The 25749-nt window shown below is 41.4% G+C and overlaps 1 protein-coding gene across 7 annotated transcripts in view; it reads left to right on the forward strand.

The window, feature by feature from the left end:
- The window catches only part of gigyf2 (GRB10 interacting GYF protein 2), a 119358-nt gene that overhangs the window by 79750 nt on the left and 13859 nt on the right, over positions 1-25749 (forward strand). For 3 of the 7 annotated variants that reach the window (XM_041263860.1, XM_041263863.1, XM_041263861.1), the window contains 10 exons: positions 7292-7402; positions 11516-11616; positions 12177-12277; positions 12467-12616; positions 15173-15346; positions 15467-15709; positions 15809-15934; positions 16603-16827; positions 17995-18051; positions 18377-18570. In XM_041263860.1, coding sequence (XP_041119794.1) covers positions 7292-7402; positions 11516-11616; positions 12177-12277; positions 12467-12616; positions 15173-15346; positions 15467-15709; positions 15809-15934; positions 16603-16827; positions 17995-18051; positions 18377-18570 — 1482 coding nt within the window. The remainder of the gene's footprint in view (positions 1-7291; positions 7403-11515; positions 11617-12176; positions 12278-12466; positions 12617-15172; positions 15347-15466; positions 15710-15808; positions 15935-16602; positions 16828-17994; positions 18052-18376; positions 18571-25749) is intronic. The other 4 variants (XM_041263865.1, XM_041263866.1, XM_041263862.1 and 1 more) reach the window with 3 other exon arrangements.

Here is a 25749-nt window from a genome sequence, read left to right on the forward strand (position 1 = left end):
GGGGATGCAAAGGATTGCTCAAACTACCACACAATAGCCTTGATATCACATGCCAGCAAGATCATGCTGAAGATCATACAAGGAAGAATACAACCGTACATGGAATGAGAATTGCCGGATGTGCAAGCTGGAGTTAGAAAGGGAAGAGGAACACGTGATCAGATTTCCAACATCAGGTGGATAATTGGAAAGGCCAGAGAATTCCAGAAGGACGTTTATTTCTGTTTTATAGACTACACCAAGGCCTTCGACTGTTGACCATGGAAAACTGTGGAATATGCTCAAAGACATGGGGGTGCCAAGCCATCTGATCAATATCATGAAGAACCTGTACACTGATCAAAAAGCGACGGTGAGAACTGATTATGGAGAAACGGACTGGTTCAGGGTTGCAAAGGGCGTCCGACAAGGCTGTATGCTGTCGCCATATTTGTTCAACCTTTTATGCTGAACATATTGCATGAAAATCCTGACTCGATGATGCTCAAAGTGGAACCAAAATTGGAGGAAGAAAAATCAACAACCTGCGGTATGCTGAAGACACAACCCTAATTGTGGAAAGTGCAGAAGATCTCAAAGCAATGATTGTCAAGATCAAAGAAGTTGGCGCAGCAGCTGTACTAAAGCTGAATGTGAAAAAGACAAACTCATGTCGACAGGAATCTTACAAAGCCTCAGGATTGGTGATGAAGAACTAGCGATAGTTAAAGACTTCATTTTCCTGGGATCACAGGTAAGTCAAGATGGCAATTGCAGCCCTGAAATCAGAAGACGGCTACTCCTGGGAAGAAAAGCAATGATGAACCTTGACAAGTTGATGAAGTCCAAGGACACCTCTTTGACAACAAAAGTACGAATCGTCAAGGCAGTGGTCTTTCCTGTAGCGATGTATGGATGCGAAAGTTGGACAGTCAAGAAAAATGATAATCGAAAAATTGACTCCTTCGCACTCTGGTGTTGGCGGCGGCCTTTGCGCATTCCCTGGATTGCCAGAAGAACAAATCAATCAATTCTAGACCAAATCAAGCCAGAACGGTCACTGGAATCATTTATGACCAAATTGAAGCTCGCATATTTCGGACACATAGCGAGGAGAGGACTCCCTGGAAAAAACCTTATGCTTGGAATGATGGAAGGAAAACGGAAAAGAGGAAGACCAAGATCAAGGTGGTTGGATGCTGTCAAGAACGATACGAACATGAGTTTCCAAGACCTAAAGAATGCCATCAATGACCGAGGCCATTGGAGGAACTTTATCCATCGGATCACCAAGAGTCTGATACGGCTGAATGGATAAAACAAAAAACAAAGCGTGTCCCTCCAGCAGGGGTTTTCAACCTTTTTTTGAAACCGTACCCTTTCTGTCAGGGGCCTTCAGCTAAACTACCTTTTACAATTTCTGCCCTACTAAATGGTGCCACAGTTGCAATAGAAGGCAGGATAATCTACCTTTTACACTTCAGAAACGCTAACCGACACACATGACAACAACATTTCTAAACAGTTTGGATTTAACTAAAATTTACAATGGCAGATAGTCCTCTTTTGGATACCCCAATTACATTGGAAGAGTTAAAGGCTTTACAGAAAGGAAAACCCCCAGGTCTTGATGGTCTTCCCCCGCAGTTGTTATTGGTAATTTGGGACATTGTTGGACCATTGATTTTTAGATTCTGTTAATCACACTATTTAGTGTGGTACCTTTTCATAGAGATCAGAAAACTGCATTATTTTCTTGCGTTAAAGGGAAGGATCCTCTTGAGTGTTCTAGTTTTCATCCTGTCTCCCTCATTAATAGTGATTTGAAACTATGCCAGGTTACTAGTTGCTAGACTAGAGCCTTTTATAGGGAATGTAATCAATTTTGTTCATACAGGATTCATTAGTGTGCGATTAGTGTCAGATAATATGCACAGATTATTACACAATTAATTCTGCGGACATTCTTCCTGAAGCCTATGCAGTTTTTTCACTTGACGCCAAAAAGGCTTTTGATAGGTTGGAATGGGGTTATGTATGGGTAGTACTTGAACATTTGGGTTTAGCCCCAAATGTGTTTCTATGGTGCAAACCCTTTAATGCTCCTCTGGCAGCTGTCGGTCTTCCTCTCTCCAGCTGGAATGAAGAACTCGACAAGGATGCCCACTCTCACCCCGGCTACTAGGTAAAGTACACTTACCACTCCAATTGAAGTAAATAGTTACAAACTTCACATATCTTTTGTATGCTGATGATATTCTCTTGTACTTATCTAATATCTCTGTCTCTATTTCAAGTGTGTTGAAACTGTTTGATTTTGCAAAGCTAGCAGGCTATACAATTTGCTGTCTTATTAATGCCCCTTAATGAGGCAGCAAAAATCACTAGGTTACCTACCATTCTAGCTGACAACTAATTTACATACGTGGGTATTAGGATTCACTCCTCATTTCAGAAGATTGTCAAGGATGATTTCAGTGCTGTCATGTAGAACATTAAGATTAAGAACATGCAGATTAGCAACAGTAAAAATTAATGTTTTACCTTGTTTTAACTTATTTTTTGTACCTGTGTCCCCTCCTCCAAAATACTTTTGAGCAAGCACATTCCATGATTTCTAAATGTATTCTGGGGAGGCAGGAGCTCTAGAATCTGATTGACTTGCCTGCAACTACCAAATCCGCTGGAGGATTAGCTCTTCCGAATTTGAAATTCTGTTATTGGGCATTCCGACTCAGGGCTCTGAGGAAATGGATCGACCAGGATTTAAGAGTCCCCTAGTGCTCCATAGAAGCAGCTTTGTTTCAGCCTCATAGACTTCAAGATCAATTATTTACCCAACCCGACCAGATGTAGAGTTTTTGTTATACCTGGCTCCGACCTGTCCCGAAAAAAGTGGCACGCTTTTCCTTTCCCCAGCTTGGTGTATGCACTGACTAGATACAGTATAAAGCAGTGCTTTTATCCAGTCAACCTAGAAATCTGGCTCAACTACAGACAGTGATTATTCCATCATGAACCTACAGTCTAGAGGACTGTAAAATTAAATATATAATGTTTGATACAAAGAAATACATTATCTGAATCAAATGAACTGAAGCACGATCTTGAAAACGTGTGGTTTTTATTACAAACTTAACACAAGAACAAATGGAATTGATGTAAAATTTGTGTTTTGCAAAACTTATTTTCCTCTTTTGTCCACAATAGCAACAAATGATTCCCACACAGCATTTTTCTGTGAGCTTTTGTTCATGGAATTTAACAAATCCATTACTCCGACTTTTAAGAATGATCTAAAAGAAATACCTTCAAATGGGTCACGTGTCTGTGCTGCACTCTGCAAGCTGTGTTAATTCCACGCAAGAGGAATTATAAATGGTGATTTTTAGTACCAAAGAGAGCCTCTTTATTAGTAATCAACAGTTTGTGTATTACTGAGTAAACAAAATTGTTCGTTACATGTCTCGGGTCCGGGTAGACCTGTGAAGACCGCTAATAAGTACTCTCTACCGGGTTCGTCCTCCTTTGTATGTATCTGAAACTTAGATTAGCCATGCAGACATATGGTGTACCCTGGAATCCACTTCTACCATGTTATCCGATGGCAGATCTGGGAGGCATGGTTTCTCATATTTATAATTTATAGAACCAAACATGCAACTGACAGCCAGTCACAACACTTGGGACAGAGAGCTGAGATGGATTGGACTTACTCCTGATTGATTAATACATTTTAAGCATATACACCATGCCGGTGCCACTCCTTACAGGTGTTTTAAGTTAAATTATTCCAATTCCTGTCTGCAACATCTGCCAACTTATAAAATGGGAAAACCCGGTGGGTAGCACGAAGGATGAAATTGAAATGGTGGAAATGGCAAATGACTGCTTCCTAACACAATTTGTCAAGGCACCGACTAGAGGGGAGGCATGCCTTGATTTAGTCTTTTCAAATAACGAAGACAGAATAACTAAAACAGAGGTCAGAGAACCACTGGCAAACTCAGACCACAACATGGTCTCATTTGAAGTGTTTTTTAAAACCCCAAAAGTAAAGACTAAAGCTAAGGTTTACAATTTTAGAAAAGAAAACCATGAAGGTATGAAACAGAGACTAACAGAAGCAGAAAAATTAGAGTAAAATAGAGAAAACACCCACAGAAGAAGGATGGTTGTTCTTCAAAAATGTACTAGAGGTGCAAAACAATTACATCCCTAAAGTAGACAAATCTAAATGTAAAACTAAATTGCCAAAATGGTTTAATAGATCAATTAAAAAAAATATTCAGCGAAAAAAGGCACTTCATAGAGCATTAAAAAATGACCAAAAAGAAAGTACGCAGAAAGAGTACACGGAACTGCAAACGCAAGTCAAAAAGGAAGTTAGAAAGGCCAAGAGAGAAATAGAAATGAACATTGCTAAGGGAGCTAAAACCAGTTTCAAAATGTTTTTCCAATATTACAACAACAAGAGAACATTCAAAGAGGAGATTAAATGTTTAAGAGATACAAATGGCAAAATCATAGAGGAAGAAAAAAAAATAGCAAATATATTAAATGATTACTTTTCACAAGTTTTTACAAAGGAAGATACGGACAACGTGCCCCACATGTCATCCAGTTCCTGTCCAGTTTTAAATAACTTTAGCATAACTGAGGCAGAAGTGTTAAAAGGACTAGGAGCTCTTAAAATAAACAAAAAACCCTGGGCCGGATGAGATCCTCCCAGTAGTACTCAAAGAAATGAAAGAAGTAATTTACAAACCGCTAACCAAGATCATGCAGCAGTCTCTTGACACAGGGGTGGTACCGACAGACTGGAAAATTGCAAACGTAATACCGATCCACAAAAAGGGAAACAAAACTGAACCAGGTAACTACAGACCAGTAAGCCTGACTTCTATTATATGCAAACTTATGGAAACTATAATAAGATCCAAAATGGAAAATTACCTATATGGTAACAGGGTACTGGGAGACAGTCAACATGGTTTTAGAAAAGGGAGATCGTGCCTAACTAACTTGCTTGATTTTTTTGAGGATGCAACATCGATAATGGATAATTGCAAAGCATATGACATGGTTTATTTAGATTTCCAGAAAGCTTTTGACAAAGTCCCGCACAAAAGATTAATTCTCAAACTGAACGCAGTTGGGATTCAAGGAAACACATGTACATGGATTAGGGAGTGGTTAACATGTAGAAAACAGAAAGTACTTATTAGAGGAAAAACCTCAGAATGGAGTGTGGTAACCAGTGGTGTACCACAGGGATCAGTATTAGGTCCTCTGCTACATTAATGATTTAGATTCTGGTATAGTAAGCAAACTTGTTAAATTTGCAGACAACACAAAAGTAGGAGGAGTGGCAAACACTGTTGTAGCAGCAAAGGTCATTCAAAATGATCTAGACAAGATTCAGAACTGGGCAGACACATGGCAAATGACATTTAATAGGGAAAAGTGTAAGGTACTGCACGCAGGAAAAAAAATGTACATTATAAATATCATATTGGAGATACTGAAATTGGAGAAGGAATCTATGAAAAAGACCTATAAAAGCTATAAAAAAGGCTAACAAGATGCTCGGATACATTGTGAAAAGTGTTGAATTCAAATCGAGGGAAGTAATGTTAAAACTGTACAATGCACTAGTAAGACCTCATCTTGAATATTGTGTGCAGTTCTGGTCACCTCGCTATAAAAAAGATATTGCTGCTCTAGAAAGAGTGCAAAGAAGAGCGACCAGAATTATTCCGGGCTTAAAAGGCATGTCATATGCAGACAGGCTAAAAGAATTGAATCTGTTCAGTCTTGAACAAAGAAGACTACGTGGCGACCTAATTCAAGCATTCAAAATTCTAAAAGGTATTGACAGTGTCGACCCAAAGGACTTTTTCAGCCTGAAAAAAGAAACAAGGACCAGGGGTCACAAATGGAGTTTAGACAAAGGGGCATTCAGAACAGAAAATAGGAGACACTTTTTTACACAGAGAATCGTGAGGGTCTGGAATCAACTCCCCAGTAATGTTGTTGAAGCTGACATCCTGGGATCCTTCAAGAAGCTGCTTGATGAGATTTTGGGATCAATAAGCTACTAACAACCAAACGAGCAAGATGGGCCGAATGGCCTCCTCGTTTGTAAACTTTCTTATGTTCTAACTTGGCACTCCAGACACCTCCATGCACTTGTTCTGGGATTGCCCTGCCATTGCTAGTTTTTGATGTCATGTGAGCTGTGTGCTATCTAATGTCATAGGGGTTCATTTTGGATCTGCTTCCTGTTTGTTTGTTAAATTAAATTAACTCAATTTTATTAACGGGTAATTTCGGCGAAAAAATAAATCCTGCAGCTAGCTCTGGATTACTCCAGATCTGCCTCTGTCTCGATATTGGATCACTGCTTTGAGATAGTGCACCTAGAACGCATTACAGCTAGATTGAATAGGGCTCGGCCAGGCATCATGGCATGTGGTTTCTGCAACCATTGCTGATTGTCTTGGCATGAAAGGTTTTATTTATTGTATAACTGAGTTTTTTTTGTGGGTGTGTGTCTATATATATATATATATAATATATATATATATATTATTTTTTTATTTGTATCTGTTTCCTGGTAAGGACCATTTCAGTTATTACAATATATATAGTATATATACTTCCTTTTTTTTCCCCGTTTTTCTTTTGCAAGTTACAGATGTGTCCACCGAAACCAAATTCAACCAGACGCTGTTGCTAAATGCAGCCGCAGCTAATAAATAAAACATAAACAGTCGAGTGTTGATTTATTAGTAAACATTTATACTTTTTAAAAAATGCAGATACCACAAGTTGAAAACAGCAAAGATTATAAGCAGCACAGTGCGCACTCCCTAGGCACAATCGGCAGAAGCCTGCTTCACCCACCAATAATAATATCAGAGTGGAATCTGCTCAATCATGCATGTTTACTATTTTTTTTGAACAAGCGTGAACAATCAATTGAAGTAGGAGAAGAACTCCAAACCATGTGCCTTTTTAGCACCGCCCTGGAAACACACACGTTTGGCACTTCCTGCTGGTTTGTTTAATGCATTTTCTGCTCCCATGTTCCACTTACACAGAAAAACAGGATTGCAAAGCTGTGATGTTTTTGCATGTGGTTACCACTGCAGGTTTATTTCCAACCCCTTGAGTAAACTCGGGGGGCTTTTCTAAGATATGTCATGATGGATTTGAATGCAAAGTTGTGCAAAAGTGCGGAGTATGCTGTTTTTTTGAAGGGGTGGATGAATGAGAAGCAGATGATCAGTTTGTGCCCTCTTTTCAGACAACAGTATGCCCAGGCTCTGGCGCAGCAGCAGAAGGCAGCCCTGAGCACTCCCCAGCAGCAGCCCCAACTCCGCCTCCTCCTGCAGCAGTACCAGGCCCTGAAGATGAGGTGAGTGTAGGAGGGAGAGAGCGTTGAGACCCACGCACTTCATATTCATCCATGGTTAATTTCAGAGGTTTAATCTGTGAAGTAGACAAACGTTTAATCTGTATTCAGCTTTTCAGTAGTTTGGGAAAGGTGCTACTGTTCCCTTTCAAGTAGGGGAATATTAACCCTTACAAAATGGGTGTTTCTCCAACTGAAAAACTGTATAGCAAAGATTCTCGCTAGAGCAGCGTGGCGCAGCTGAGGCTCCGCCACACAACCATAAAACAGCAGCGACCCCTACAATCGTTGCCGTTTTCCTTTTTCAGCTGTGCTGATTACTCCTGAAACAGATAAGTGTATCTTTCTTCTCCATATACCTGTTGGCGCTTTTTAGATTGCTTTTAAATTCATATATAATGACTGAATGACACACACGCACAGAATACCTGAAATAAAATATTATTTCGAGCTGTTTTCCTGTTAGTCTGTGTTGGTTGCATCCCACCGTGGTCTTGTGTGCCATGGGAAACCTACTGCTCGATTTTAGGCGTTCCTTTCCGAGATCCTAGTACATTAGACTGACTCACTCTAGTTGGAGTATATCATTGTTTTAATGTAAATTTTATTGTGTATTTTACATGTAAGTAAATAAGAATAAATTTGTGGACTATGTAGTTTCGCTTTCGTTTCCACCGGTGTGTTTGTTTTTTTGTTTTTTCATTCTTAGGGGTAAGTATTGAAAAATTGCGAGTAACTATTGTAGATGTGCCTACTAGCATCACAATGCTGTTTTAGTACTGCTTCTTCAGTACTATTACAAAGGCTTTTCGAAGCAGGCTTTGTCTATTTTTGGGTGCGAATATAGAATTAGCCAGTGGCTGACTCGCAGGTGGGCTTCCCTGTTGATTCACCACATGTAGTAACTGCGACTTGTCTCCCCCAATCCTTGGGGACCGAGGTTACTGTTTTGGTGAAGGCTGCTGCTTATTTGGTGTTCGCACTGACTATGCAGTTTAGCCAGTGGCTGACTTGCATGTGGGCATCCCTGCTAACTTGCCACTTACAGTAACTGCGATTTATCGCCCCCGATCTCGCTTGCGAATTTGAGGTTACTGCTTCGGTACCGAGTGCGAGTAGGTGCTGAGAGAGTACTGTGTCGGCACTGAGTACACGTAGGCACTGAGTGCCTAGTGAACCAAGTGTAGTGTGCAGGTACTTTGACAGACATCACTAATTGATATCTCTGCATCGTTCAAGAAACGTACTTCGAGAACAGAGACGTCACTCTAGGGAACGATCCCTTACACCTGCGCTGTGCTCGGCATTGCTGTGCTCGGCATTGCTGTGCTCCACCAGTGAAGTTGGCACCCCTTCTTGTGGTCCTGTCCAGAGAGAGGGTAGGAGTCGAGCTAGAAAGACCCCTATAGCCCTACAGTCCTGTGTCGTCGTCGTCATCCCCCCCAAAGTGGAGGAGGAAGAAAGGTTTTGAGCTAGCAAGCATTCCTTGCAGAACTGCTGAGAGTGCGGTCAGCTCTACAGTCACTGCCAGTAGTGCCACTGACTGCGCAGACTGTACCATTCCAGAAAGTGACTGATGAGATAGATGACATGCTCACCATCACTGCCTCAGAAGAGATGGATGATCAGCTGGTCCTCCCATCAGGTGATGCAGAGTCTGACATGCCAGTGGCACAGCTCTCGTTTTCGGCCGAGCTTATTCCTTTTAATGCAGTGAGTGACTGCAGTGTTACAGGTGCCTTGGCCTGCTAACTTGTCCTTGCTTTCCAAGGACGCAGCATTTCCAAACAAGCAATGCAGAGTGACTGAGGTCATTCTCAAGAAAGCATATGCAGCTAGTGTTTTCTCTGCTAGGCTGGGAAGGTACAACAGCATCATTGTAGTTTACAAGACTCACCTTATCCGGTCAATTTGACACCCTCAAGCCCTCATCTGTCCAGTTAGATGAGAATCTGGAATCTGCTCAGTTTGTCCAAGCTTAGTGGACCAGCGATAGTTAGGAACCTGGCAGCGTTGGTGGCTCTCTCGAGCACGACTGCTGGATGGGGATAAAACGGCAGACGCTCCCGTCACCCCAGGCCACACATTTGGTCCGGCGGTAGACAAAATGCTACAGCAGTCGCAGTGTGCAAAGGAGTTCACCAGGGAGTTGGTGCGCCTTCTCCCAACGCTCCCACCCCATCAAGCAAGCCTGCAGCACAATGGCACCCTAGGCCAGCGCCACAGGCTGCTGCTGTTTTGGCTGGCCCCATCCGGAGACAGCCTGCTACCGCTTTCCACTGGGGCAGGTGTGCTTTTAAGCACTCTGTGCCTAAACAGGCTGTGCCCTGGCAGCGCTAGGATATTGCTGCCACAGGCCCAGGGCTCTTTCTTCAGAAGCCACTTAGACTACTCTAAACAATACACCACGGACCCCTGGCTGCTTAACTGCAAACTGGTTACTCGCTCCAGTTCCAATAAGGTTGTGACAATAACAACTGTCATGGACCCGCAAGCCGTCGCCAGGTGGCTCAGGAGGTAGCAGTGGGCACACAAACGCAGAGCTCGTCGCCAACCATCTACATTAGTTGTATATTATAATTTATTTATATATATTTTTTTATTTTGTAGCTGGTTCTGTGCATCTGTCTGGATTTGTTTAAAAATTGTACTTCCATTGTGTTATGCTAGATTTGAGTAAGAAATTATTACAGAAGCTAGCAAGAAAAATACATATGCACTTTAGGGTTCTCCCCAGGAATTCTGTACAGCCAGGCGGCAGAACATTATAGCCGGGAGCACTTAACGGAAACGAACCTGCCTTACCTTAAACAATGATGTGTTGCCTTTCATTGACTATCTGGTTGCGCTTTGTTCTACATTTTCTTCTTCTTTGCTGTGTTTTTATGATGGTAAATTACCGTGCTTATTTAGGCACTACGATTCGACTTGGGAAAGATAACTTAGAGTTCACCAAAAAACTGTAACCTTTTCACTTCCTTTTTAGCATAATTATTGAGCTGCTGGTTCATTTAAATAGTTTTCTTTAAGTTTTCTGGGCATTTTGTTAATGTAGGTCTTTTGTTTTTTGCTGTTCTACATTTTTTTTGAATGCAACTGTTCATCGTAACCATTTTTTTTAACACAGCAGTACTCTCGCAGGTCTCCATCATAACGCTTGCATGAAACCGTAGTGTAATAATCCAGCACCTCTGCACTTAAGCATTTGTATGTCAGCTGACAGCAGTTGATATTCCATTGCGCCTTTTCTTCTTAAAGGCTTACAGCCTCTATAAATTAACCCCCAATATCTCTCACCTGGGTACATATTCTTACAATGGCTATTATGTACTATATATATCACCTTATCATACAATAGTACGACAAAAAATGGATTAAATGATAATACCTGAAAATTATATATGTTTTTAACAAAGCAGCCGGTGCAAAGCTAGTATTAGGCGGAGGATTGCTCTGATAGTTGACTTATTTGGGCCCCTGCATTCATTCACTATTGTTTTTTTTAGCTGTCATTTGTAACGTCTTGGCCTCTCAAAGTGCTTAATACAGAAAAACCGCCACTTCAACTCTGATTGGTTAAATGTTGTGTCAAGATGTAAGCTATTATATGATTCCAAGATTTTTATTTATTTTTTCTCACCCAGCAACGCGCAGCTGATCTAGTCTGCTAGAAGCACAATCAATCCTTGTTAAAGGCACAGTAGTATCTGCAAGATGGGCAGATCGGGTTTTATTCAGCTATGTGGCCCGCCTGGCTGAAAAGGCCTAGGGAGGACCCTGCACTTCTAGACTGTTTGAGGTTAAAGGTTTTGCCACACCCATGCAGATGTTCCTACACTGTATAGTAAATGATGCATTTCTTCTTTAGGTGTTTTTCACTTTGAAAAGCAGGGGACGGTAGAAGCATGACCTATAATTGGGTAAAGAGAAGTTTGAGAAAAAAAAGAACCTGCTTCAAGCATTGTCTCATACCCTGATCCAATTTCATTCATCTGTTTGAAACTCTCTTTATAATGCATACAGGTGTAGATAACTCTGCTGTAGTCTGTCCAGTGCTAGGGGCATGTTTGTCAGTGCTGTGGATTGTAATCTTGAGTTTCACTTGTTGTCTTGCAGAGCATCGGACCAGAACCTGGTTCCTCCTGTAACCAGGTCCATGTCTGTACCCGATACAGGTTCAGTATGGGAACTGCAGACTCCATGCTCTCAGCCTTCAGGTAATGTTGGTCACATCGACCATGCAAGTATAAAATCTTTGTGTGTACCATACAAAATCCTGTATTTTCCATGAAACCGTCCAGCCAGCACAAAATCAGAACCTACAGTTAAAAAGCAAGTGGGTCTTCACAGCTTCATTAGTTGCACAGTTTACTTTTGCTGAGATTTGGGTGAGGAAAAAAAATGCAGGAGACAACTTGAGTCTTAGTTTACAAAATGTAGTCAGGACATTAAACTCTGACTAACTCGAGACTTTAGCCCTGAATTGCAAACCAGGTTTTGAAAACGGATGGATGGTGTGTAATAAATACAGACTCTAGAAACCCAAAAGGTAGGTGGGTGTGTGTGTGTTATGCGCCCGAATGAATGTCGCAATGCGTTGGAATCTCTTGATTCACGCAGGGGCCTGTTATAAGGTTTGTTACCTTGTGGTTCTGTTATGAGGTTTGTTACCTAGTGTTTCTGTTTATTTCCTTGTGTTCTTGTTATGAGGTTTGTTACCCGTGTTTGTTTGTTACCTTGTTTTTCTGTTATGAGGTTTATTTTCTTGTTTTTCTAGCCTGGGAAGGCAGCAGCGTCTGGGATTTACCAGTTGATTCAACGACACAGGCGTCGGCTCCAGAGCAACTACAACAACTGGAAAAAGTGAAGGCAGCTAAGGTAAAACCTTTCACTCACACACACTATTAGTACCACCAGATTTTGAGTGTAGTCCTGTTAAACTTTCAGGTCTTGTACTTAAGAACATGCAAGCAGAAATTCTTGGACCATGAAGATGCGAATGGGTGTTAGTCCCTTGACTCTGAATCTGTGGTGTAACGCACAGTTATGTGTTACCCGTTGTTCTAGCTGGAGCAGGAGAGGAGAGAAGTTGAGCTGAGAGTAAAAAGGGAGGAAGAGGAGAGGAAGAGACAGCAGCAGCAGGAGGAGGTGCTGCGGAGACAGCAGCAGGAGGAGGAGAGAAGGCACAGAGAAGAGGAGCTCACACGGAGAAAACAAGTAAGCAGCTCACAGGGAAAGAGAGCACACAAGGGTCCTTTATCTTTTAATCATTTGCCAGGGATTATGCCAGTCATACCTTGTACACTGAAAAAACAGAAGTTCATTGAAACTCCTACTTGCATTGCCATGTTCGCAGCAACCTTCATAGAGCAGCTGATATTCAATCTTGTTTTCAATGGTGTCCCAGCATTAACAGAAGTCTTGTAAAATCCTGTTTACTGTCAAATTTCCGGTGTACTGCTATTTTAATACACATTCTTCTCTTTCATATATGCATGCATGCAACATTTTGCAAACATAACCTTGATCCATTCCTAATTAGTGATAGTGTGACGATCGGTAACTGTGCCCAGTATGTTTTTGTCCCTTTTTTAAATTAATATTGGTTTGCCTTTTAAATATGAGCAGCAGTGGGCGAGCAAGAGACACACAGACAGATGTATTCGCAGAGAGAGCAAGACCCACACACAGACGTAGTCACAGAGCGCGCAGGAAAACTTAGTCATGGCGGCGTGCATAGAAAGACAAGCAGAGTTTGGATTATACTAATTTGACTTAAGAGGTTCAGTGAAGAACTTTGATCTGTTTCTTTTAAAAAGAAACAATCATTGAATGGCTTTCCGACTGGTTGGAGAACACATGCAGGGATTAATTAAGTTACTGAATCGTCCAAGACTGCTGTGATTTATAAAGACTGACCTTAATTTCTTACCTTATCAAAGTGTATTTGTATGTTTAATGCAAACACTGCTAGGTTCATATTACATGTAAACTGTGTTTAATAATCTGTGGCTTTCTTACTGATACTAGTCTGAAACTACTAATACTGCTATTGACTGTGTGAAAACATACTGTACTAAATGCACTTTATTAATACAAGTTTCTACATTCTAGTCTGGTTTTAAAGTAATAAAATGTTAACTTAATTGTTGAATAGAGTAATAGGATGGTTGTTAAATTGTTTGGGCATTATTATCCTCTTTTTATGCAATGCATTGCAACTGATCGTGTTATGATATACTATTTCTGGAAATGCAATAATAAATGATTGGCGTTTTGTTATTTGAAAACTTAGGTATATATTTGTGACAAAAGTTATAACTAGTTCTCTTTGTAAAATTACTGTACAGTAGTGCAGAGAAAGAAAGGTATCATTTAGCGGTCAGGATCCCCCAAAGTATGGTATGTGCAGATACTTTGTTTATCCATAGGTCTAGTGAACTTTATTATTGCTGGAAAGAATGTTTTTCTATAAACTGTAAATGTATTTATACTTACCTGTGGTGTAAAGGTTAATTAGTATACAGTTGTTAAGTGTGTGGGGCCATTTAAGTGCAATAAATGTAAGAGTGCAATATCAAGCTTGCTTTCTTTTAGTTGTTTTATGGGGGCCAACTTGCTCTATGTTATGAAAAGTGTTGAATTTAAATCAAGGAAGTAATGTTAAAACTGTACAATGCATTAGTAAGACATCATCTTGAATATTGTGTGCAGTTCTGGTCACCTTGCTACAAAAAGGATATTGCTGCTGTAGAAAGAGTGCAAAGAAGAGCAACCAGAATTATTCTGGGATTAAAAGGCATGTCATATGCAGACAGGCTAAAAATTGAATCTATTCAGTCTTGAACAAAGAAGACTACGCGGCAAACTATTTCAAGCATTCAAAATTCTAAAAGGTATTGACAATGTTGACCCAAGGGACTTTTTCGACCTGAAAAAAGAAACAAGGGCCAGGGGTCACAAATGGAGATTAGACAAAGGGGCATTCAGAATAGAAAATAGTAGGCACTTTTTTACACACAGAATCGTGAGGGTCTGGAATCAACTCCCCAGTAATGTTATTGAAGATGACACCCTGGGATCCTTCAAGAAGCTGCTTGATGAGATTTTGGGATCAATAAGCTACTAACAAGATGGGCCGAATGGCCTCCTCTCGTTTGTAAACTTTATGTTCAAATTTGTAGTTGTGAAAGTTCCTTAGTTTTGTGTTCTTTGGTTTAGGATAGGGTGTAATAGGAATAACTTGTTCTATGTGGGTTTACTGCTATGTCCTAGAGACGGCTTTGGTGAAAGTGAACAAAAATTGGTAGATTAAATGTTTACCTGGCATCTCAGATAGCCAACAGTTACAATAGGGTTTGAGGACTTTTTAAATTCTTTAAGTTCATCAGATGTCTTGCTGATTTTGTTGGAGGAAGAAAAAAAGTTGATCTTAGTTCTGCTGGCGTTTTCCGGTTGTTTGTAGATTTCCCCATTAGAAGCTCCTGGAACCCCCGTAACCGTTACAAGAATGGAAAGAAGACTCCTATTGTAAAGCAGTTTCACCCATTCAGAGTTTTAATACAAGCTTGACTAGTGATATTGTGTATATGTCAAGCTCAGGTATGTTCTGATTTAAACTCTTAGTAAGACTTGGAATGGATCACACTGCTGTGCAAGGGGAGTCTCATTCTCATCCTTGCCGCTAACTAGAGGGCCAGTAGTATAAGGGGTGTGCAGTGAGAAATGGCACGGTTCCTGGTTCCCCAGCTAAAACATACGGTCTCTTCACAGGAGGCGGCACGCCAGAGGCAGAGGGAGCAGGAGGCGGCCCTGCAGAGGCAGCGTGAAGAAGAGGCAGCCCTGAAGAGACAGAGGGAAGAGGAGGAGGAGAGGCAGCAAGAGGAGGCCCGGAGGAGGCTGGAGGAGGAGGAGAGGAGGCAGAGGGAAGAGCAGCTACGGAAACAGGTGGGACATCAATATGTATCCCTGCTTACTGCATCGGGGTTTGGCCCTGCGCCTGGTGGTAGAGCGGGTGGAGGTGTGTGGAACGGTGAGCTTGGTGATGGTGTGTACTTCTCTGTGTAGCAGGAGGAACAGCGGAGGCAGCAGGAGGAAGCTGCCCGCTGGCAGAGGGAGGAGATGGAGGCTCTGCAGCGAATGGAAGAGGAGAAGCAGCGGCTGGAGGAGCAGGAGCACAAACGCAAAGAGCTGGAGCTGCAGAAGGAAGCCCAGAGACAGCAGGAGCTTGCGCGTCAGAGGCAGCAGCAGCAAGAGGCTCTGCGCAGACTCCAGCAACACCAGCAGCAGCAGCAGCTGGCACAGATGAAGGTACCTGCAACAGACAGCACAGGAGTCTTAGTACATTTAGTCCTGATGGTTGTGAGAACAGGTCCTGATCACAAAACACTTTTCTTTGCTTCCCTTTAGCTGCCGTCGTCTTCAAAATGGGGCCAGCAGTCCAGTGCTGCAGCTCTGCCACAGTCTCAGAACACTCTGTCACTGGCTGAGATCCAAAAACTGGAGGAGGAGAGGGAGCGGGAGTCCCGGGAGGAGGTGAGAGGATGGCTGCCACAGAGCGAATACTTAAGTTATTCAAACCTGAGAACTTTCTTTAACCAGTCGTGTGTAATACTAGATATCATGTTTTTAAACATTAAAAAACATGTTTGCTGTAAAACTGCACGTTTTGAGACCCATATAGGAAAAGGAAGTGCACAGCAGATAGCGTTTATGAAATTGTGTAGGCTACAACTAGGGCATATTAGCAACAGTTTTAAATAAATAAATAAAATGAAGCCCTCCATTAGTATGCTGTTACTTTTTTAGGCTACACAGCTGCAGGTGTATAACATTGATGTGTGTGGAAAATACTGAATAGATCACACTGCACACATACTACTGCATGAACACTACAGCTAACCTCTACATATTGACATGCATATCTTTTGACAATGGTTAAACATTTAGGGAATATAACAGTAGCTGGTTTCATAGACCCTGACTAGCACTAGTCCTTGGACATCATCTGTACTTATTAACTTGAGGTTATCCAAGATTAAGACTAATGCTATCCCTGGTCTGTGAAACCAGCAATATATGTTTAACACTTGTGAAAATGTGTAAGCTATAAACTGTTGATAGCTCTACTTTATCCTGTGTGCCTGTGTATGACTCTGAAGAGCTTGTTCAGTTCGGGGCTCCTCTCTCTCTGTGCCATGCAGCAGCGGCGGCAGCAGCAGGAGTTGATGAAGGCTCTCCAGCAGCAGTCTCAGCAGCAGCAGGCTGCAAAGCTGTTAGGCTGGGGAGGCGTCGCCAAGCAGCCAGCCACCACTAAATCCCTGCTGGAGATCCAGCAAGAGGAGGCACGCCAGGTACAGAAGCAGCACAAACAGAAACCGGAGCAGCAGCAGCAGAACCCACCACAGAACCGGGCCCAGAACAAAGCTGTGAGTACATACTAGTGCTGCTCAAATCCATTATTTGGATTCAACTCTCCAGAAAGCAGGTGTTGACAATCAGGTGAGGGTCAATGGGTTTGATTGGGCTAATTTACCATTGCAAGTGAAACCAGTGAGCAGCTGCTTGTATTTTATTTTAAAAAATAAAAGTATTGGTGCACAGCAAGTCACACAAATCCAAGCAGCAGTTTCTTCATGTGTTTCACTTGGAATGGTAAATAATCAGAAAATGGGTTCATGCAGCTCGAGTATACACACAACCAGACAGGCATGCAGCTTGAGTACACACTCAACCAGACGGCCATTACAGTGCAGTGTGAGTCCAACACACTCCTCGTATTTCTGTTTTACTCATCTTTTCAGGAAAAACTATTGGAAGTAATAAAGAATAATTTCCTTGAAGACGTACATTACGGATGCCCACAGATTTGCCACTACCACCACACACGCCCTACTAGAATTGTTTGTATCGGGAACCAAACTAATTGGTACAAAATAAGTAAATACAGTAATCGGCTTGCAATAGACAATACAATTTAGATATTAACCTGACATTTCCCTTCAATCTATTAGGTGGCCAGGATACTTTCTGAAAGTTCCTTGAACAGGATCCTTATTGTAATTTACAAGTAAAAAGAGTTCCTTATTTAACCCTTTCAGCACCAAGCATTTTTCAGTGTGATGCTGTTCAAATTCTCTAACATACTTTAAAACAAAGACTACAAGCATGCAAGTGAATAAAAACAACCCCCATGCTTCAATATCACTCGTCCGAACTCAGTCACCTGTCTGAGCAATCACAAAGGCACTAGCTCTACGTCTAGAGGCCCCACAGCCCTCTGTCTTTGTGAGGCCTTGTGTGCTCGATAATGATTTTCTTCATGTTTTAACAAACATCCAGTTTCTCCAGAAGGGGGTTAATGCAGTGTGTGTGTTTGAGAGGAGTTCAGGTTGACCTTGCTGTGCTGAGTGAGTTTGGCCTCATTCTCTCCAATTAAGGCTGAAGAGGGACTTGAAAGTTGTTCCTGTTCCTGCTGTTCTCAAGCAGCAGGACAGCCTGGGCTAGAGATTGGGGTGCGGGAGGGAGGGGGGAAATACAACATAATGGACCATAAAAATAACACACTTCTGTTTTCCTGACTTGTTTGTCCTCAGTTGGAGGGCCAGCTGTCTAACCTGAATTCCTCCAGTGGAGCCAGTGCAGTTCTGCAGGTCAGATATGCCCATCTTGCTTTGTGTTGCAATGTCAGTGTTCACAGTACCTGCTTTACACACTAGTCTCCCAAGTGCTGTCGAAGTCAATTTTGTCCCACTCCCAAACCAAAGCACTTCTGAAACATGTGTATTTGGACGTCTCTTGGAAGTCACAAAAAAAATGAAAATCTAGAGATGTATATAGAGCTGCTCAGTGCTTGGAGCCAGTTTGGTGGCTTTGTATTGTAATGCCACTCCTGAGCCCTGTCTTCTCCCTCTTTGTACACTGCACTGTGCAGAACCATTTTGTGATTCCCTTACCCTCTAGCCTTCTTCCTTACAGAGCAGCATCAGTAACTCTGTGTGGGGCTCCGTCAGCCACAGCAGCCCCCAGTGGAGTGTTGATGTGGGCAGCAACAGCATCTGGGGTAGCGCACCCAACAGCAAGAACTCCAACATGGGCTTCTGGGACGAGGCTGCCAAGGAAGTGGTGCCGCCTGCGCGCAACTCCACTGCCAAGAGCAACACTAACCTGAGGTACAGACTGCGCGCTGCCGCTTCAGACAGGCCTGGCAGTGTCCTAAAATACTGCAACTGAAACCCGCTGGCAAAAAAGAGAATGCATTCCCAGACTGACTAAAATTTGTTTCAAATGTGACACATTTTTTGGCAACTGCCTATTTGTGGTTAGGCGCCATTGGTGCCCATCACTGAAAAAAAAAGTTGCCTCGCCCTATAAAAACGTGCGTCAATATTTATGATTGCATTATGATATTCGTCTGCAAATAAACAGTTTCAAACTGAAGTATGAGAAGGACGGTGACACACTGATCGAATTCAAATGTCTGTAAAACCAGCAGAAAATTAAATACAGTAATACCAGTTACATGCAACAGGACGTGCAAAAAAGGGTTATGTTGCACACGGCCATTAACACAATTCCCCGAAAACTTAGTTATAACGAATTGCTGAAATGCCTATAGAAAGTCTACACTCCCTTGAACTTTTTTCACGCATTTTAAATGAGGATATTCCACTTATGTACACATCATACTGCACACTTAATGGGAAAAGTTTTTATTGAGAAAAAAAATTATATATTAAATACAAAACTGAAAAATCATAATTGGATAAGTCTCCACCCTCGAGTTAATACTTGGTGGAAGCACCTTTGGCAGCAATTACAGCTGTGAGTCTGTTGGGATAGGCCTCTACCAACTTTGCACACCTAGATTTGGCAATATTTGACCATTCTTCACAAAATTGTTCAAACTCTCAAGTTCCTTCAAGCATTGCCACTGAGTTTCGATTGGATTTAGGTCGGGGCTCTGACTGGGCCGCTCAAGGACATTTACCTTTTTATTCCTTAGCTACTCAGTGTAGCTTTGTGCTTTGGGTCGTTGTCGTGCTGAAAGGTGAACTTCCGTCCCAGTTTCAGCTTTCTTGCAGAGGGTAGCAGGTTTTCCTCAAAGACTTCTGTACTTTCCTCCATTCATTTTTTCCCTTCTGTCCCAGTCCCTGCCAATAAGAAATAGCCTCATAACATGATGCTGCCACCACCTTGCTTCACAGTAGGAATGGTGTTCTTTGGGTGATGCTCTGTGTTGGGTTTGCGCCAAAACATAACGCTTTGCATTTAGGCATACCAGCTGTGAGTCTGGGATAGGGCCACAAAACTTTTTGCCACATAGCTACAGAGTGCTTTTTTGCATACTTCAAATGGGATTCAAGGTGGGCTTTCTGGAATAATGGCTTCCTTCTTACCACCCTACCATACAGGCCAGATTTGTGGAGTGCTTGGGGATATTGTTGTGACGTGCACACTTTGACCAGTCTTGGCCATAAAAGCCTGTAGCTCTTGCAAAGTTGCCATTGGCCTCTTGGTAGTCTCTGTGATCAGTCTCCTTCTTGCTCTGTCATCCAGTTTGGAGGGATGGCCTCATCTAGGGTCTTGTCTTCAGGGTCTTGGTGATGCCATACACCTTCCACTACTTGATGATCGTCTTGACCGTGCTCCAAGGGATATTCAAGACCTTTGATATTTTTTATACCCATCCCCTGATCTGTGCCTTTCAATAACTTTGTCCCGGAGTTCTTTTGCAAGCGCCTTGGTGCTCATGATTGAGGCTTTGCTTTGAAATGCACTACCCAGCAGAAGGAACCTACAGGAACTGCTGAATGTATCCTGAAATCATATGAATCACTACAATTTAACACAGGTGGAGGCCACTTAACTTGGTGTGGCGCTTTTTTTTTTTTTTTTTTTTTTTTTTTTTTTTTAATTTAGTTGTTGCCAATTATTTTTTATTTTCTCCCAATTTTAAAATGGCCAATTATTATTTAGGCTCTACTCACCACTACCACCCCTATGCTGGAGTGGCGAAGACGAACACACGCTGTCCTCCAAAACGTGTGCTGTCAGCCGACACTTCTTTACACACTGTGGATTCACCATGCAGATACAGCATGGGAGGACAACGAAGCTAACAGTCAAGCCCACAGATGCCCGGCCAGACTACAGGGGTTGTTGGTGCGCGGTGAGCGGAGGACACCCTGGCCGGCCTGAAACCCCCCGGTGACACTCAGCCAATTGAGCGCCGCCTCCTGGAAACTCCCGTCCACGGTCGGTTGTAGGTGTGTAGGTGATTGGTTACACCTGAGCTAATTTAGGATTGCTGTTACAAGGGGGGTGGACACTTAACCAATCAAGCTATTTCAGTTTTTATTTTTAATTAATTTTCTACAAATTTCTAGAATACTGTTTTCACTGGGAGTTGTGGGGTAGGATGTATAGATAGATGAATAAAAAAAAAAAAAAAAATTTAATTCCAGGCTATAAGGCAACAAAAGGTGAATTTTTAAAGGGGGTGTAGACTTTCTTTAGGCATGTGTGAAGGCGTACCTCTTCCGAGTACTCGGACAAATGGAAGGTTTAAGGTGGATGTAGATATTTATATAGAAGGGACATTTTAAGTTTTGAGCGGTCTTTCACTATGCACCAAAAAATGCACGGTGTTAACTGCCTTACTACAATCTTATTTTCAACTCTGTCTTAAACAGGATTAAGATAGCATAGATATGTCTAGAATCATTATGAAAATAAATGTCTGAACTCATGTGTGGCTCAGTTTTAAAACAGCTTCAATATGAAAAATAAACAATCGGATGCAACTTAATATTTTTATTTATGAACATCATACATTTTCATAGCAGGCACTTGTATTTACATTGAAAATAATTTTTTCAAAACGAGCACGCATACATAAACATTAAAAACTGTAATAAAATAAACTTTACGTAATAAACTTGTGTAAACAAGTGTAGAAAGCTGATGCACATGTAAAATTTATAAGTTATAAAACTAGTTATAAAAATAGCATTAAAAGCGATTTGAGTGAAACAGAGTTCAAAGGCTCGCTCAGAGTTCTGTTACAGCTTTCTCAGTACAATATACATAGAAAACACGCTTTTCTACTGTACCAGTGCATTTGTCACAGACTGCCTTTTCACAACGGGCACAGACATCAAGTTTTTTTTAATTTTTTTTTTTATTGCATTTAGCAACCTGGCATTGTCTTTTATTCCGCTAGCTGAAGGTTGAAGGGCATTTGCCAGCCGGCTTTTGTGTCTCTTATCAAAATGTTTCTAACGTAGCTCCAGGGCTAGCTGCAAAATTAAGTCCCTCCGAGCCTGAGGAGTGTTGTGGAGTGCAGTGGGGCTCGCATAGCTTGAGCTGTTGGTAGTAACTAGGACAGAGGACAGGCAGATGAGAAAGAAGTAGTGTAGCAATATCACACTATTGTGATTCAATGTGTATTTTGTTTCAACTGCTAATAATTATTATTATTATAATATGATGTGTAGAATGACTTGCATTAGTGTTTCAGCACTCGATAGAAGTGTATAATACCTTTTTTCACAATGACTTTGATTTTATTACAAAGCCCAGACTAAATTGTTGGCTATATTGTATTGATATTGAAGAAGCAAGTGCTTATAATTTATTTTTATGATTCTGCAGCTGAAACACTATGGATATTTAATTCACACACAGTGATTTGCAGAAGTATTCACCCCCCTGCAAAGTTTTCACATTTTGTTGGTACCTGAGCGAACTCCACGACGCTTTCAAATTAGGCTTTACATGTAGAATCTAGACAAACTACTCGACATCATTGATAAAATTAAAAAAATGCTTAAAATATAAATAAGTAAGATTTACAGAGAAAAACAGATTAATCTCAGTTGCTTAAGTATTCAACCCCTTTGCTACTGCAACCCTAAATCAGCTCAGGTGCAAATTATTTTTTGAAAGGTCACAAAATTAGTGAAATTGTTTCAGTCTGTGTGTACTCAAAGTGGTTTAACTTGTAGATAATTTCCCTCAGTTCTATAAAGACTTTCAAGCTGCAACTCCACATAGTGATCCAACAAAGCAACCATGAAGACCAAGGAGCTTTCAAAACAAGTCAGGGATAAAGTGGTAGAGAGGCACAGAGCAGGAGAAGGGTAAAAGAAAATTTCAAAGGCGCTGTGAAGTCCATCATTAAGAAGTGCAAGATGCATCATACTACCCAGATCAGGTCTCCCTCCCAAACTGAGCAGCTGGGCAAGCAGGAAACTGGTTTAGGATGTCACGCTGAAGCGAACAGTGACCTTGAGCGGTCTGTAAAGTTCTGTGTCTGAGATGGGAGTCAGTGTTCACACATCAACAATAAGCCTGTCCCTACACAAAGCTGGCTTGTATGGACAGGTGTAAGAAAGAAGCCATTACTCAAAAAGCCTCATCTTAAAGCACGTATGGAGTTTGCAAAAAAGCAATGTAGATGATACTGCAGACAAAAGAACATAAGAACATAAGAAAGTTTACAAACGAGAGGAGGCCATTCGGCCCATCTTGCTCGTTTGGTTGTTAGTAGCTTATTGATCCCAAAATCTCATCAAGCAGCTTCTTGAAGGATCCCAGGGTGTCGGCTTCAACAACATTACTGGGGAGTTGATTCCAGACCCTCACAATTCTCTGTGTAAAAAAAGTGTCTTCTATTTTCTGTTCTGAATGCCCCTTTTTCTAAACTCCATTTGTGACCCCTGGTCCTTGTTTCTTTTTTCAGGCTGAAAAAGTCCCTTGGGTCGACACTGTCAATACCTTTTAGAATTTTGAATGCTTGAATTAGGTCGCCACGTAGTCGTCTTTGTTCAAGACTGAACAGATTCAATTTTTTTAGCATATGACATGCCTTTTAAGCCCGGAATAATTCTGGTCGCTCTTCTTTGCACTCTTTCTAGAGCAGCAATATCTTTTTTATAGCGAGGTGACCAGAACTGAACACAATATTCAAGATGAGGTCTTACAAGTGCATTGTACAGTTTTAACATTACTTCCCTTGATTTAAATTCAACACTTTTCACAATGTATCCGAGCATCTTGTTAGCCTTTTTTATAGCTTCCCCACATTGCCTAGATGAAGACATTTCTGAGTCAACAAAAACTCCTAGGTCTTTTTCATAGATTCCTTCTCCAATTTCAATATCTCCCATATGATATTTATAATGTACATTTTTATTTCCTGCGTGCAGTACCTTACACTTTTCTCTATTAAATGTCATTTGCCATGTGTCTGCCCAGTTCTGAATCTTGTCTAGATCATTTTGAATGACCTTTGCTGCTGCAACAGTGTTTGCCACTCCTCCTACTTTTGTGTCGTCTGCAAATTTAACAAGTTTGCTTACTATACCAGAATCTAAATCATTAATGTAGATTAGGAATAGCAGAGGACCTAATACTGATCCCTGTGGTACACCGCTGGTTACCACACTCCATTCTGAGGTTTTTCCTCTAATCAGTACTTTCTGTTTTCTACATGTTAACCACTCCCTAATCCATGTACATGTGTTTCCTTGAATCCCAACTGCGTTCAGTTTGAGAATTAATCTTTTGTGCGGGACTTTGTCAAAAGCTTTCTGGAAATCTAAATAAACCATGTCATATGCTTTGCAATTATCCATTATCGATGTTGCATCCTCAAAAAAGTCTTGTATAATAACTTTTTCAAATAATTTTTATATCATAATTCTTGCAGAATTATTTCTCTCTTGTTGAATTTAAATTTTGTTATCTGGAATCTTTCTCAAATGTAAATTATTGTAGTTCATTTCAGTTTGACATTGCCTCCATTATCAACTAGAGGGCATAATTACTACACATTAGACAGTTAAGAAAATTATGCTGGTGATGATTAGTCTAGTCTGAAGCAATATTTAATTGCTTCAGTATTTTTTGATTTAATATTGTTGCAAGTGTTTAGAATGCTCTTTTGAAGCTGACTCTGAGCTGATAAAAAATCTACATTTTCTTTGGAATCAGCCCAGTCGGCCACTGTCACAGCAGTGTTTCAGAATGTTCCTTAATATATTCTGGTATTGCCCAATTCACACCACAATCATTCTAGCGCTTCATCTGGATTTACTCCATTGTTTACTCTTTGTTTACGCTGGTTGTCACTTTGTCATAATAAATTAGAATGTCACCAAGAGGAAAACCTGTCTTACCCTCTACAACTGGCATCTAATTTCAGTACAATGTTTCTTTTTATACTCCTTGGATCTCAGATTTGCTAAAATAGTTTTTCCACAAGTTATGCTCCAACATTTCTACTTAGTCTTCCATATTGTAAAAGGTAGTGTACTATAACAAATTAACAGTACTTACGCTTTTCAAATCTATTAGTTACTATAACATCTCAAAAAGCTCTGCACATGTCTGATTCTTTGAGCGCTAGATCGGAAGCAGCTATCTCCATTGTTTGTGTCCATTGTGTCTCTGCTGCAGATGCTAGCTCTTACTCACACGCCCCTTTTTTTTCGGTTTTTCATTCAACCACTGAATGGTGCTTTACGTCTTTTTGAGTCTTTTTCCAGACTGGAAAGGGAAAATCGGAATGTCAGACATGGTCTGACATAGGACCACAAAGGGTTAATCCTTTATTTTGTCAGTTTCAAGTCTTTGAATTTAACGTAACCCCACTTTTTTTTGTATTTTTTTATTTTCAAATCAAAACAAAAAGATGCTGATACACCCACCAAGCGCGGGAGACTTCCAGGGAGTTGGCATGCCACCTCCCAAACAAAGCACCCAGCCCATATGCTAGCAAAGCAATGGTGAAACAGGCACCCTCAGCCCCAGATACAGGCCCTGCTAGGGCTAATGCGTAGAACCGCTTTCAAGGTTTTACTCCAGGTATTTCCTGGTGCCGAAACAGGACGTTGGTCTCAGACCGCTTCTCAACCTGAGACATCGCAACCTGTACTGGAGAGTATGAAGGTTCAAGATGCTGACAGTGCAGCAGCTGTTGCAGTCAGGTCAAGTGACTGGTTCACTACAGTGGACCTCAGGACACCTACTTTCACATCCCTGTAATACCCGACCACGGGATATTTGCAGTTCTCTTTTCAAGGGACTATGTACGAGTCCTGTGCACTGCAGTTTGACAGCTTTCTAGCTCCTCGCACATTTTCAAAGTGCATGGACTCTTTACTGGCACCTCTGAGACTCAATCACCTGGACGACTGGCTGATATGTACCAAGTCACCAGCACAGGCATTGTTGCACATAGGACTGGTCACCAGCCTCCGCCAACTGCTAGGATTCACGGTGAACCATTCAAAAGCTGGCCAATGCCCTCTCGAAGGGTTGTCTATCTCAGCGTAAGCCTCGAT

The sequence above is a fragment of the Polyodon spathula genome, chromosome 11 (genome assembly GCF_017654505.1).
Source record: "Polyodon spathula isolate WHYD16114869_AA chromosome 11, ASM1765450v1, whole genome shotgun sequence".
Taxonomy (NCBI): domain Eukaryota; kingdom Metazoa; phylum Chordata; class Actinopteri; order Acipenseriformes; family Polyodontidae; genus Polyodon; species Polyodon spathula.